This window comes from Rattus rattus, chromosome 13 (genome assembly GCF_011064425.1).
Source record: "Rattus rattus isolate New Zealand chromosome 13, Rrattus_CSIRO_v1, whole genome shotgun sequence".
Taxonomy (NCBI): domain Eukaryota; kingdom Metazoa; phylum Chordata; class Mammalia; order Rodentia; family Muridae; genus Rattus; species Rattus rattus.
Window position 1 is genome coordinate 34,173,195 of NC_046166.1, and position 13,891 is coordinate 34,187,085.

The window sequence follows — 13,891 nt, forward strand, 5'->3', positions numbered from 1 at the left end:
TACATCTATTTAGTTAACTACCACTCAGAAACTTATAATAAATACATTCTTCACAAACTTTTTATAGAAAAAAAGACTTTTAATTAATGACTGACTGCAATTTGCTAGGAGATAAACAACTATTATGAAACTACGCAAAGAAATGAAGAGTTGAACCAAGAAATACCATTTTATTAAAGTGTGAATGTGAATTAAATTAATTCAGTTTATCTTTTAAGACAATAATTGTGATTTTCACACAGTGGGTGGATGGTCCATGTAAAACAATTTCTTGTCCTTTTGAAGTATATTTGTAAGTGGTCAAACTCCAAGATTGAAGACTACGAAATGTTGTCATAAGTTACAGAACATGGTTGATGCATCTGATAAGCATATGTGACTGAAACAGTCACTACATAGGGCATGTGGCAGAGAGCCAATTAGTGATACTTTGTGCAAATCACAGCATGTTTAAAAGTTCAAACCTGGTCTCAAAGGTGATTGTACTGAACCCAACTTTACTATTACTGGAGACTGTGTGAGTTGGATTTAGTTAATTAACCTACTTGATTTTTAGTTTCCTCAGTGTAAGTACCAATTAAAGTTACCGTGAGGAGCCAATACATTAAATTTATGTTAAATCCTTAGGCTAATGTCTGTTTCTGGAATTACTAGGCAATTATGTTCTCTAACATTCTCTAGTGTGATAAAGCTAAACTTGCCTTCCTTTTTAAATATCTTACCATCAAGAATGTTGAAAAACTTTGTAAAGGGCAATAAAAATGAGTAGATGTACATTCTTCTACATGCTGAACTTCAGGTGAACCAGCACCATTTGTTAAAAATGCTGTCTTTTTTCCACTGGATGGTTTTAGCTCCTTTGTCAAAGATCAAGTGACCATGTGGGTTAATTTTGGGTCTTCAATTATATTCCATTGATCTATCTGCTTGTGTCTGTACCAATACCAAATGATTTTTATCACTATTTGCTCTATTATACTGCTTGAGGTCAGGGGTGGTGATTCCCCAGAAGTTCTTTTATTGTTTAGGATAGTTTTCACTATCCTGGGTTTTTTGTTATTCCAAATGAATTTGCAAATTGCTCTTTCTAACTCTATGAAGAATTGAGTTGGAATTTTGATGGGGATTACATTGAATCTGTAGATTGCTTTTGGTAAAATGGCCATTTTTACTATATTAATCATGCCAACTCATAGGTAAATGGATGGAACTAGATTTTTTTTTTTCGAGCTGAGGACCTAGCCAAGGGCCTTGCGCTTGCTAGGTAAGTGCTCTACCACTGAGCTAAATCCCCAACCATGAATGGAACTAGAAAATATCATCCTGAGTGAGGTAACCCAATCACAAAAAAGCACACATGGGGCTAATAAGTGGATATTAGCCCCAAAGCTCAAATTACCCAAGATAGAATCCGTAGATCACATGAAGCTAAAAAAGGACGACTACAGTGCAGATGTTTCAGGCTTCCTTAAAAAGGGGTAACAAAATATTCATAGGAAAAGATATGGAGACAAAGTTTGTAGCACCTAGGGATACAGGCCATATACAGCCACCAAAGCTAGAAAATATTGATGAAGCCAAGAAGTGCATGCTGACAGAAGCCTGATACAGCTGTCTCTTGAGAGGCTCAGCCAGAGCATGTTAAATACACAGGCAAATGCCGGCAGCACACCATTGAACTGAGATTGGGTCCCCGTTGGAAAGGATTGAAGGAGTTGAAGGGGCTTGCAACCCTATAAGAAAAACAATACCAACCAACCAGAGCTCCCAGGGACTAAACCACTACCCAAAGAGTACACATGGACAGACCCATGGCTCCAGCTGCATATGTAGCAGAGGATGACCTTGTTGAGCACCAATGGGAGGAGAAGCCCTTGGTCCTGCCAAGGATGGACCCCCCCACCAGTGTATGGAAATGTCAGGGCTGGGAGGCGAGAAGGGGGGTCCTTGGGAGGGGAAACACCCTTATAGAAGAAGGAGAAGAGGATAGGCTAGGGGGCTTTTGGCCAGGAAACCAGGAAAGGGAATAACATTTGAAATATAAATAAAAAATATCCAATAATTTAAAAAAAGAATGTTGAAAAACAATCTTCCAACTAAAAAGTAAACCTTTTCAAAAGCTATTTTTATATATTTGTTTGTATGTATGTGTTTAAAGAGACTTCCTCTGTAAAGCCCTCATAATTCAGGAAAGTCTGAACTGAAATTGTTTAAAAGGTAAGAATCATTCATTTATTTGTTTACATGTACCCCCTAATTCACTAATAATTAGAACCTTTTAAACTACTTATATATTTTCCTATTAGGAATTGACAAAATTTGTCTTACAGAATTGCATGCTACAGATAAAAGTTCAGTATCCTTTCTTAATTATGTGTGAGGGGGGGAAGTTGATGGTGTGTGTGTGTGTGTGTGTGTGTGGTGTATGTGCATGTGTATGCAACTGTTTGGAAGATGCACTTGTCCATAGAAAGCAGAGGTGCTTTCAGATGTCTTGCTTTGCCTCTCTCTATTCATTTTAGATAGACTTAAGATGAACTTGAAGTTCAGTCCTTCAGGGGAGGTTCTGGATCTGTCTGTCTCTTCCTCAGAATACCTCAGTATGTGGATGCAAAGAACTCAAACTCTGGGCCTTAAACCACTTAAACTGCATGTGTTCTCACCATCTCCCAAACCCCGTAGTTCCTCTTATTCACAGTGTACACATTCTAAGATCACTAGACATCTAACGCCATGGGTAGGTTTGAGGTTTACATTTAAAAAATAATAATGAATAAATAAATAACAGTAAGCAAGTAATAACTAATAATAAAATCATAAAACTAATAATATAAAGAAGTAATTGATGCATTGCAATAAAAGTGTCAACTCAGTGTTTCTCTGTGTATATTACTCTCTGAATAGCTTAGTGCACTTTAGTCACCCCTATCTGTGTGGTAATGTGAAGTGATATGAAACCTATGTAATGAGATGGAATGGAATAAAGGACTGCGAACTTAGCATTCACCATAAACAGCTAATGGGAAACTAGTATGACAGCTGACAGCAAAACTAGTACAGATTTCCTGTTCGGATGACCCTGTCTTATCATCTTAGAAACATCAAAAGAAGAGTTCTCACCTTTCACTTTCAAAATGCCCTTTAGAGATTTCTTTGGCTTGTCTAAATTGCTAACATTATGGCTTTTGACCTTCGAGATTATTAAGCAAAATAAGGGGTACTTGTATACACTCTGTATTGTAATGACCAATATTCACTATCCCATAGCTAGTCTGGAAATGAAGATGATGACTACTGGCAGGGTGATATATTCAGCATGGATACACTGTACAAAGAGAGACTCAAATAGTAGGCAGAATGAATTGAGATAACATAGACGTTCTTCCCAGAACTCCCAGCACAGTAGAAAAACTAAATGATGTTTTTTTGTAAAAGTTCTCATTCAACATTTTCAGAACACAGTAGTTACTTAACATATGTACTTACACCAGAATATAGTTGATCATATTTTAAACATAATCATAAGCAAGGAAGACATTATTGCATCTTTTATTTATTTTTCTCCAGATGAATCAAAACAATTGTCTTGCATACCAATAAACTTCAGTACTGGGAATACAAAATGTTTTCAATAAATACTTTTATGTTTACTCTTATACAAGTATTTTCTTCTACTGAAATATATCAAATCCATATACTAATTCATTTTGTTCACCAGACACAACTGGCTTCTGTAATGTCAAATCTTTTGCCTTAATGGGGTTTTGTTTTTTAATACTTATTCATTAATTTACATCCCAAAGGCTGCTTCCCTCCAGGTTCCCTCCCTACAAAGCCACTCCACCTCCCCCCTTCCTCCCTCTTTCTCTTCTGAAAGCATAAGACCCCTGGATATTCCTCCACCCTGAGGCATCAAGTCTCTGCCAGATTAAAAAAGAATTATATAACCTTTGCTCAAACTCTCTTTAAATCAGAGACTTTGATGCCATGACATGGCCACCTTCCATAGCAATTATATTAGGTTTATTATGGCTATCCTGAAAAGCCAAGTTCAAAATAGTCTCCTTTTATATTTCCTATTGAATGTCAGAATACTGCTGCTCGTGTTGAACACATGTTTTAAAGAATTGGTTTTACTTAGCAGGTCTTACAAAAGTGACATTTTTTTGAAAATGTTAGAAACCCATCAGTGCAATGACATATTGTTGGTGAAGTCCAAAGAAAAGGAGTGTGCAACAGATTAAATGACTTCCATTTTATAACTGAATCAAAGCACGGATTGACTGAAGACAATGTCTGCTTAACTCCCCCAGACTCTTAATTATTCACCCTACTGATCTTAATATGTATCAGGATAAACATGATCACTTTTCCTGCTTGCCTTTTACAGGCAATATGAGGAAGGGCATATAAATACAAAGAAAAACACGTTTCTTACGGGGACCCTTATAAGTCCTTAACCAACAACTAAAGATCCTTCTCTGGTATAGTTCATTAAAGTACTGGATTCAATTTTACATTCTAGTGGAATTTAAAAGGTTGTGTGGGTAAATGCTGATACAAATTTAAATCCTTAGAATTACAGCAAGGAAAAAAACAGTTGCTGCATCCTCCCCTGAGAGAGAATGATTTTTCAAAGTTACTGGTGGAAAAATGGATAACAAACAATGACATCACTTCTCTTGGTATCTGCATCTGGTAAGGCTCACTCAGAGCATTTAACCTGTTAGCACACTCCACAATTGAATTCAAGTGTTCATTTGGTGTAATATTTATGTATTTAATAAAATCTGGTGGACTTTGGTTTAAACAGACTGGTCAAGAAGCAATAACATTAAATACAATAAAAGACATTAACTTAATAGAAGGCTGGAAAATGTCTTCCAATTGAAAGAGAATGCTGGTAACAGAATCTGTATTGAAAACCCTATGTGATTTATGAAAATAAAAGCAGAAGGAATATAAAATGCTGCTTTCCTTTCCAGGAGATGAATGATTAAATCTCTCCACCTAAACTCTTAAATCATTTCCAATGATTTAATCTGCTTATCACATAGTTCTTCTAACAGCAATCAATACAAATTTCACACTGTTTCTTCTCTATTACTGTTCAAATGTAAGTTGACAACATCCAACATGTTAAAAGGTGTCATGGGTATAGTTGGGGTGGGGAGAAGGCTACGCAGGAGTGAAGAGAATTAAATCCTTTCCTCAATTAAGTAAACAGGCCGATCCACAGATATTTTACTTAGAACCATCATGTACTTAGAGTGCACCATATAGATATTTTTAATCTAGCATTGCTTTCCCTGACTATTGCTGGTTTATATGTGCATATATTAAAAATGAGACACCCACTCTGACAGACCATCCTGTCAATATTCTGCTGCCTCCCTTCTATGAACGATTTCTAATACTGCCTGAAGGGGGGAAAGATCATAACATCATTACATCATTTCTCTTGTTCCTGTCTCTACTATAGCTTGCTGAGAAACATTCAACCTGTTACCATGATCCTTAATTTAAGATTTTCTTTAGTGTAATGAGTGTCACTTGTCTACTTAAAATGATTGAACTACTGTCTTCTTGCTTAAGAAGCATATATGATTTGTACAATAAAAAGATGTGAGAGTAAGAGATTTATTTAGAAAATGAAGCAGTCCACTGAAATGTTTATGTAGTATAGACAGGAGTTGGTAAGGAAATTTACCCTTTAAAATCTCCAATGAACCCTTGTTATTTTTTCAATGATAAATGCTGTTGTTATTTTTATTTTAAAAGCTTAGTATTAGAGTCATGCTGATTTTTATGTTTCTCTTCAAACATCATTAACAATGAAGATCGTTAGCTTATCTGTTATCTTTATTACATATAGAAAACATTTACAAACTTAGCCTCTGAATACAGGTGGATCTGTGTACATCATTATACCCCAATGGGTGTGTGGGTTTGTGTGTGTGTGTGTGTGTGTGTGTGTGTGTGTGTGTGTGTGTAGGTGTGTCGGGGGCGCTACTTAGAAAAGAGGACAAGCATACCTGAACATTTTAACATATGAGAAATCATGCACTGAACCTCCAAACTACAAGTGACATCATTTAAAATGCAGTTTTAAAACAAGAACACATTTATATACATTTAAAACCATCCTTGAAAATGTATTTTTCTAGCAATTCTTGTAAACTATTTTCTTTATGTGTATTATGTAGTATGACTCTTTTATTCTTAAGAAAACAAGAGTGTTTTCTCTAGTATTACATAAGCCTGTGCACAGACATGAGAGCAAACACTGCCTCTACTGGGGTGAAACACATTTCCTCTGAAGCCTCACTTGATGTATTTAAAAAAAAAATTCTAAAGCTGTTTGAATCATTTGAAATTGGCAACATTTTCCATTGTTAATTCAAAAAATTATCACATATAGCCAGATAATAACTATAAAGCTTTAAAAATGGATCTGAAATTTAACAAAGATTAAATATTTATAATCAACTGTAAGTTGATTATAGTCAGCCATACGGAAAGAAAGAAAAAACTAATGTCATTAAATAAACCTCCAAATCTGTGAATTTTTGCTCCTTATTAATTAAAACAACACTGCACCCATGAAAATAAATAAATTAAATGAGTACCAACCAAATGATACTAAATGCTGTTGTTCTTTGTTCTATCAGATGGCTGTGCAAAGGTATTGATAATGATTACATCATCAAATTTTTAACTGCAACTTGTGCACCAATTGTGTTTGTGTCTGAAATCTGGAATCTCAGAGCTCAGCTTGACAACCATGAAAACGTGAAATAAATGAAGTTTAACAAAGACTGGACTAAAGACTACTTCACCCCACTGCACTGTCCTTATCATCAATATCTGAATATGCGTTTAGATACTTATATCTAGAAGATGCTCAAACGATAAGGATCGCAACTGGCAATACAGCAAATGAGGAGCAGAGGAAAAAGGAAGGGGGAAATACCTTTCAAGAGAAAAAGATTCATTAGTCTCTCTGGCAAGTGTTTAAAACAAACAACGAAAGCACAAAATGATCACTTCATTACAAATAAACCCTTTTTAAAGCACAGTACCTTTTTGTGTCTGTCCTTCTTCCATATTCTCTTCCATGGCTACCTTTCTTCAGGAGAATCTGGTGCACGGAATTAGTCAAAAGCTCAATTAGATGTTAAAAAAAGCGGGTGCTTTTTTCCCTGGGCAGCTCCAGCAGCAGTGGCTTGGGCAAGTCCTTGGAGCTTAGCTGAAGCTCCCTCGCGCCTCTTGTTTGCTTAGAGACTGGCTGTCAAGTGTAATTTCATTCAAATTACTCTTCCGTGAAGATTATCAATTTTTCTTCTCAAAGCTGCCTATTGTGTGCCACAGTAAGCAGGTACTCAAACAAACAGCCGGATAATTTTGGGAGGGGGAGTGGAAAGGGGTCTGGATGCTAGGAGCAGAGGCACTGTGATTCACAAGCCTCGCTTTGCATTTAAAATGGGGGAAAGAAATTGAGGTTTGTGTTGAAATCTCGGCTTTAAACTGGAAGCAGGCTGAACTGTGAACAGATGGAGGGGTGTCCTCCTAGCATGAAGCGGACCACCAACCCATAATTCCCCCCATTGCTACCACAGTGGGAAAGCCCAGATTCTCATCCTGTCTTTCTGCTGCAGTAGTTTCTTCTCACCCAGTCAGATTCATTACAAAAACGCCCTTTCCTTTTACCTCCTCACGAAGTGTCTAGTTAATTTGATTTAAAGGTGCCAAGAAGGGATGCAATTAGACTATCTCGAGGCTGGTCTGTTAAAGGTTATTATTAAGATAGGACCCTCACATTCACATCTTTCCAAATCAAGGAGAAATAAAAACATGGCTATCAAAGAAATAAGTATAAATCCTTTGTTTTAATAAGTATTTAAATTTTTTTTAGTGACATAGGACTTTTACAGGTAAAGAGGAGGAAAAAAAAGGATCTATCGGCGTAGCTGATTCCAAATGGGAATTTTGTGAAGAGAGAAATGTTAAGGGTGATTATTGGAGAATGGGGGCGACAAAAAGAACGAAAGGATTCTGGATAAGGAACAACAGGATAGCATTTTACAATGGGAATCAGCACTCTGATTTGGAATGCAAATCACAATGTTGCAGTCTGGCAATAAATTAGCAATCGTGCTCAACCTATTGAGTGACAGAACACAACTAGAATCTCAATACTTCACAAAAGGTACAGGAAGAAAATAAACACTGTCTGTCAAAGCTGTGTCAAGCTTTAGTAGAGTATAAAGGAAGACTCTCTTGCCTGTGTTTCTCTCAAAATAAACAAGCATACGGAAATACACAGAGATGAATAAGCTCTTGCCTTTAATGGAAAAATGTATATCCTCATTATCCAGATAGTATGTTTGTGTTATAGGAAAAATTTCGCATAGGTTTTAAGGTATGTCGGCAGCATATTGCACACCGCTCTCCCAATTTTAAGAGCAGTTATTTCAAGGAAAAAATGATCTGAGGACACTCCAGTTTATTTACCTAAATGAAGGTGTATTATCTCTCCGATAATCAATAGTTCTATTCTTTTTGTCAAATGCATTTAACTCAAGGATAAATGCAATTGATAAAAACTTTAGCCACCCCACCTCTCTGAATAAACAAATCAATTTTTATTCAAGGATTTTGAGACAGTTGCTTGTTCCAAGCAGATTGAGAGAGAACTCACAGGGAACCCAAAGAAGCCAAATCATAGCAGTTCCTCTGTTTCAGCCCATCTCTCGGCTGACATATCCTGGCATACAGTCAGAAGAAAATGGAGCTTCCATCCTTGTTTATCTGCTTCATTCATTTTACAACACAGAAATAATCAGTGTCGCCAATTATTAACAGCAGCACCCAAACAAATAATAACACTATCATATTTTATAGTATTTATAAACTTTAAAAGGTTCAAGTACATTACTTAAGGAAAACAGGGAAATATTCTTGACCCCATGTATGTTGGAAGACCCATATAGTATATGAAGAAGAAACTTTTAGAGCCCACATCATCAGCTATCTTTGTCTAGTACTCTAATTTTTAAAACTGTTCTACATTTCTACTCTAGTCCATCACAGGTGCCTTCAGTGTTCTTTAAAAATTCACCCTCAGTTCATGCCTATTTTATTTTACCATCCACAGATCATGTTAAAAATATTGGCTGGGCAAGATCAGTAGAAAGATGTGACTATGACTTCTTTTTTATTCTGGAAACTTCAAGGGAAAATATATTTGTATATTCACCAACTTATTGTCAGAATGGTTTGCTCTATAAAGCAAAAGCGATTCTTCCTTTTTTTTTAATATATAGAGCATCATCCTCTCATGTTGAAGATAATAGAGTTCTTCCAAACTGATGAGAAGAAATGCGTATACATAGAGTATTCTTATACCAACAACCTGTAAACAAGCGAAGATTTATTTGTTGATATATACACAAAGCTAAGTCATTTTGAAGTTTACACTCTTGTGGGTTTTCAGTATAGTCACATTTATATAGTATTCTTTCTACTACTCTTCTCTGGAACTTTTTAAATCTCCCCACAGTGAAGTTTAGTACCCATTAAACACAAATTGTCCGTCTCCCTTTTTCCATTTGACAGCTGGGGTTGATGTTACTGGTTGACATTTTTAGGATATTTGCAAAATTCTTTGTCATTTGAATAAAAATACTTAAACATCTAGTCATATGAAAAGTAGTTCAGGAGATAGATGTTCATGAGATAAACTCATAGAAGACTGATTTTTATGAACTCTAAATATAAAACATTAACCTTAATAACTGCCAATGATCTTTCCTCTGTATTCCCATTGTGGTGGTTTGAATGAGAATGGTGTCCATAGAATCCTATATTTGAAATCTTGGTCCCAAATTAGTGGAACTCTTTAAGAAGGATTAGAGGTGTGGCCTTGTTGGTGAAAGTATGTTATTGAGAGCAGGTTTTGAGGGTTCAAACGCTCATACTATCCCCTGTGAGCTCTTCCTGACTCATACCTGTGTATCAAGATGTAAGCTCTCAGTTCCCACTCCAGACAATGCCTGCCTGTATGCTGCCACAGTCCCCACCTTGATTGTTGTGGACTCTTAACATTCTGGTACCAAATGCTCAAAATTAAATGCTTTCTTTTATAAGTTGTTTTAGTAAGGTGTTTTCACAAAGCAATAGAAAAGTGACTAGAGTACTCATTAAAATTACAAGTTATGGTGATATGGTACTTCATTGAATATTTTTCAATTATATACATTGTATTTGCTTTGACTCCACTTTAGTTCTACTTTTGGTATTTTAAATACACAAATAGATACTAAAGACTATTATCACTAATGTTAAAGATTATTCTTTGAAATATTAACTGAGATATTCTTATGATATATATTATTTTTCCATGTGAACTAATTAATACCTTATTTATATAGTCTAAAATCATGATAAGTCCCTCTTATTTTTTCTAACTTAGATACATCTCCGTTTGACACCTGTTATTAACCAAGAAAGTATCTACATATTTCTCAGTTGTATACTGGACTTATCTTTATATTCAATTATATTCTGAGAAACAACTATAGTTAAAACATATTAGTCACTACAAAGCATATGCAAAAAGAATGAAAGAAAAAAAGAAAGAAATGTTCATGGGTTCTGAGTCATTGAATAAACAGGACATGTAGAAAATATGATGGTATGGACTAAGTATAGTGCATAGAACCAAGAGACATGAACAGTTTAAAATTTTCTTTTCATCTTGAATTTTTTTTAACTAATCATGCCATTCATTTACATATCAAATGATATCCTACTTCACAGTTATCCCTCCACAAACTCCCCATCCCTTATTTGCCCACTCCTCTCTCCACTTTGCCTCTATGAGGTTGCTCCCCCTGCCACCCACCCTCTCCTACAGCACCACTCCAGTATCTCCGTATACTGGAGCATCAAACCTCCCTTCCCATTGATGTCTCATCATCTCATGAATGAAATATTTCAATTGTCACTTTTGCTAAATTTTGAAAAAAGCAACAAAACAAATTAACTGCTGCTTTAGAGTAGATGTTGAAAGTCAAATTTAGTGTTTTCTCTAAAAGTTAAAACTATCACAAACCATAGGCTGTTTAAAAATATTAAAGAATGGGGTTGGGTATTTAGCTCAGTGGTAGAGCGCTTGCCTAGCAAACGCAAGGCCCTGGGTTCGGTCCCCAACTCCGAAAAAAAAAAAAAAAAAAAAAAAAGAAAAAGAAAAAAAAATATTAAAGAATAATCATGACAATTCTTGGGGCTATACACTCATTTAAATCAACCCAATGATCATAGTTATCACAAATCATTTAATACTTACTTTTTATGGCCCCCTCATTTTAATTATACAAATGTTTGCTCAAGATTCTTCCTCTCATTGAAACTTGAGAGAGGTAAATATTTCTCTGACTTATGATGCACACTTTTTAGTAGAATAAGACCACCCTGGGTTACAGTGATATTACCTAATAAGAACAAAGCAAGCACAGCAGAGAGCACATGAGCCTACTGAAAGAATAGCTCACCTATTCTTCCCTTTTAATTTTTTGATAATAACAAAAAATACATCATTTCCTCTTTCCTTTTTATCCCTCCAACCCTCCACTTGTATCATGTTGCACTCTCTCAAAGCTATAACATTTAAATTTTGTGTAAATTTTTATTCGTAAATATATAATTGCAACCGGTTAAGTCCATATAATGTGATATATATATATATATATATATATATATATATATATATGATTTCAGAACGGATCATTTGATATTGGATAACCAATTTTGATAGCCCTTCAAGGGAGTTTTATGGTCTCCTGGAAGGTTCTGTTTGGTATAACTCAATTAAGGTAGAGAGATTCCTATCCAGTAAAATAGCATTAGCCAACCTATGGAGTAGGTTGAATAAATAAGAGGGAAAAAATTACTCTAGACTTTTCAAATTGAATATGAAAAATCTCAAAAATAGAAATACAATTCTAATCACATGCACTGCCCTACTATCTTGCATTTTGGGGATATGTTCCTTTACTGTTCATTAGGTATCATCTTCCAAAGGTTCCCAGGAGGCTTGTACTGAAAAACTCAATTCTGAGATGAATATTGAGCTTAGTTTTTCAAAGAATAATGAAAGAGTTGACTATTCATGAGATATAGCCTGTGCCTTAGAAGACTTTAATCTAAAAAAAAAAATGAGACAAGGGGAAACACATTAGTATTTGCCCTTAAGGAATTACCTTTACCAGACTATATTATACAACAAATCTATTTTTCAATAAGAAAACAAATGAACGAAAAAGGCATACATAAAAAGTAATGTAAAACTGCCTGTGCCTGGAGCTCACCCACTGCCACAGCACTCTGTACACAGATCCCATGGAGAAAGTGGGGGCCTCTCAGAAGGGCAGACAATCTTGAGAGCACAGGTGAGACCTCCACTTCTGCTTACATTCAGGCCCAAAAGGAACCTGCCTGGAGCCCTCTGGACACAGGAACCTAAGAGCAGTCTTGGACAGGATCTTTCCTGTTTCCACCTGCACCCAGAGCAGACCCTGTGACACAGTTCTCTGTATGAAGATCCAACCAGAAGAAAGCCAGTATGCAGGAGCTCTGACACACCTGCTCCGAAGGAAATACCTGGAGCCCTCTGGACACAGGAACCTAGAATAGTCTAGGACACGATTCTTCTGGTTTCTGTCTGTGCCCTGGGCACATAGGGTTCTATGCCACAGCTCTGTGTACCCACATGCCGTGGGGAGAGAACTGATCACCTAGTAGTGATGACACACAGGTTCACAGGAAGGTCAAGTCACTGTCAGAAACAGCAAAACCAGCTATGACTAGATATAAGCAGATGGAGAGAGGCAAGAGCAAGAACCTAAGCAACAAAAAACAAGGCCAATTGGCATCATCAGAACCCAGGTCTCCCACAACAGCAACACTCTGGAAAAGCAAGAGTTTTGATTTAAAATCATAAGTCATGATGATATTAGAGGTCTTTAAGAAGGACATAAATAACTCCCTTAAAGAAATACAGGACAACACAGGTAAACAGGTAGAAGCCCACAAGGAGGAAACATAAATATCCCTTGAAGCATTACAGGAAAATACAACCAACTGGGTGAAGGAATTAAAGAAAACAATACATGATCTAAAAATGGAAATAGAAACACTAAAGAAATCACAAAGGGAGACAACTCTGGAGATAGAAAACCTGAGGAAGAGATCAGGAGTAATAGACAAAAGCATTACAAACAGAATACAAACGAAGGAAAAGAGAATTTCAGGAGCAGAAGATATCATAGAAAACATTGATACAAATGCAAAAGAAAATGCAATACACAAAAGCTCCTAACCCAAAACATCCAGGAAATACAAGACTAATGAGAAGATCAAACCTAAGGATAACAGGTATAGAAGACAGTGAAAACTACCATTTTAAAGAGCCATTAAATATCTACAACAATATTATAGAAGAAAACTTCCCTGACCTTAAAAAAAAGAGAAGCCAATAAACATACAAGAAGACTACAGAACTCCAAATAGATTGTACAAGAAAAGAAATCCCTTCTGTGAAAATACCAAATGCACGAAACAAAGAAAGAATATTAAAAGCAGTAAAGGAAAAATGTCAAGTAACATATAAAGGAAAACTTATCAGAATTACACAAGACTTCTCACCAGAGACTACAAAAGCCAGAAGATCTTGGGCCGATGTCATACAGAACCTAAGAGAACACAAATGCCATCCCAGGCTACTATATCCAGCAAAACTCTCCATTAAAATAGATGGAGAAACCAAGAAATTCCATGACACAACTAAATTTACACAATATCTTTCTACAATTCCAGCCCTGCAAAGGAT

At 35.9% G+C, this 13,891-nt stretch overlaps 1 protein-coding gene across 1 annotated transcript in view; it reads right to left on the minus strand.

Annotated features, from left to right (window-relative positions):
- The window catches only part of Gpm6a (glycoprotein M6A), a 110,895-nt gene extending 103,063 nt beyond the window's left edge, over positions 1–7,832 (minus strand). The window contains exon 1 of the mRNA XM_032918801.1: positions 7,083–7,832. Within this exon, the coding sequence (XP_032774692.1) occupies positions 7,083–7,119 (37 nt within the window). The 5' untranslated portion in view covers positions 7,120–7,832. The remainder of the gene's footprint in view (positions 1–7,082) is intronic.
- Between the last annotated feature and the right edge of the window lie 6,059 nt (positions 7,833–13,891).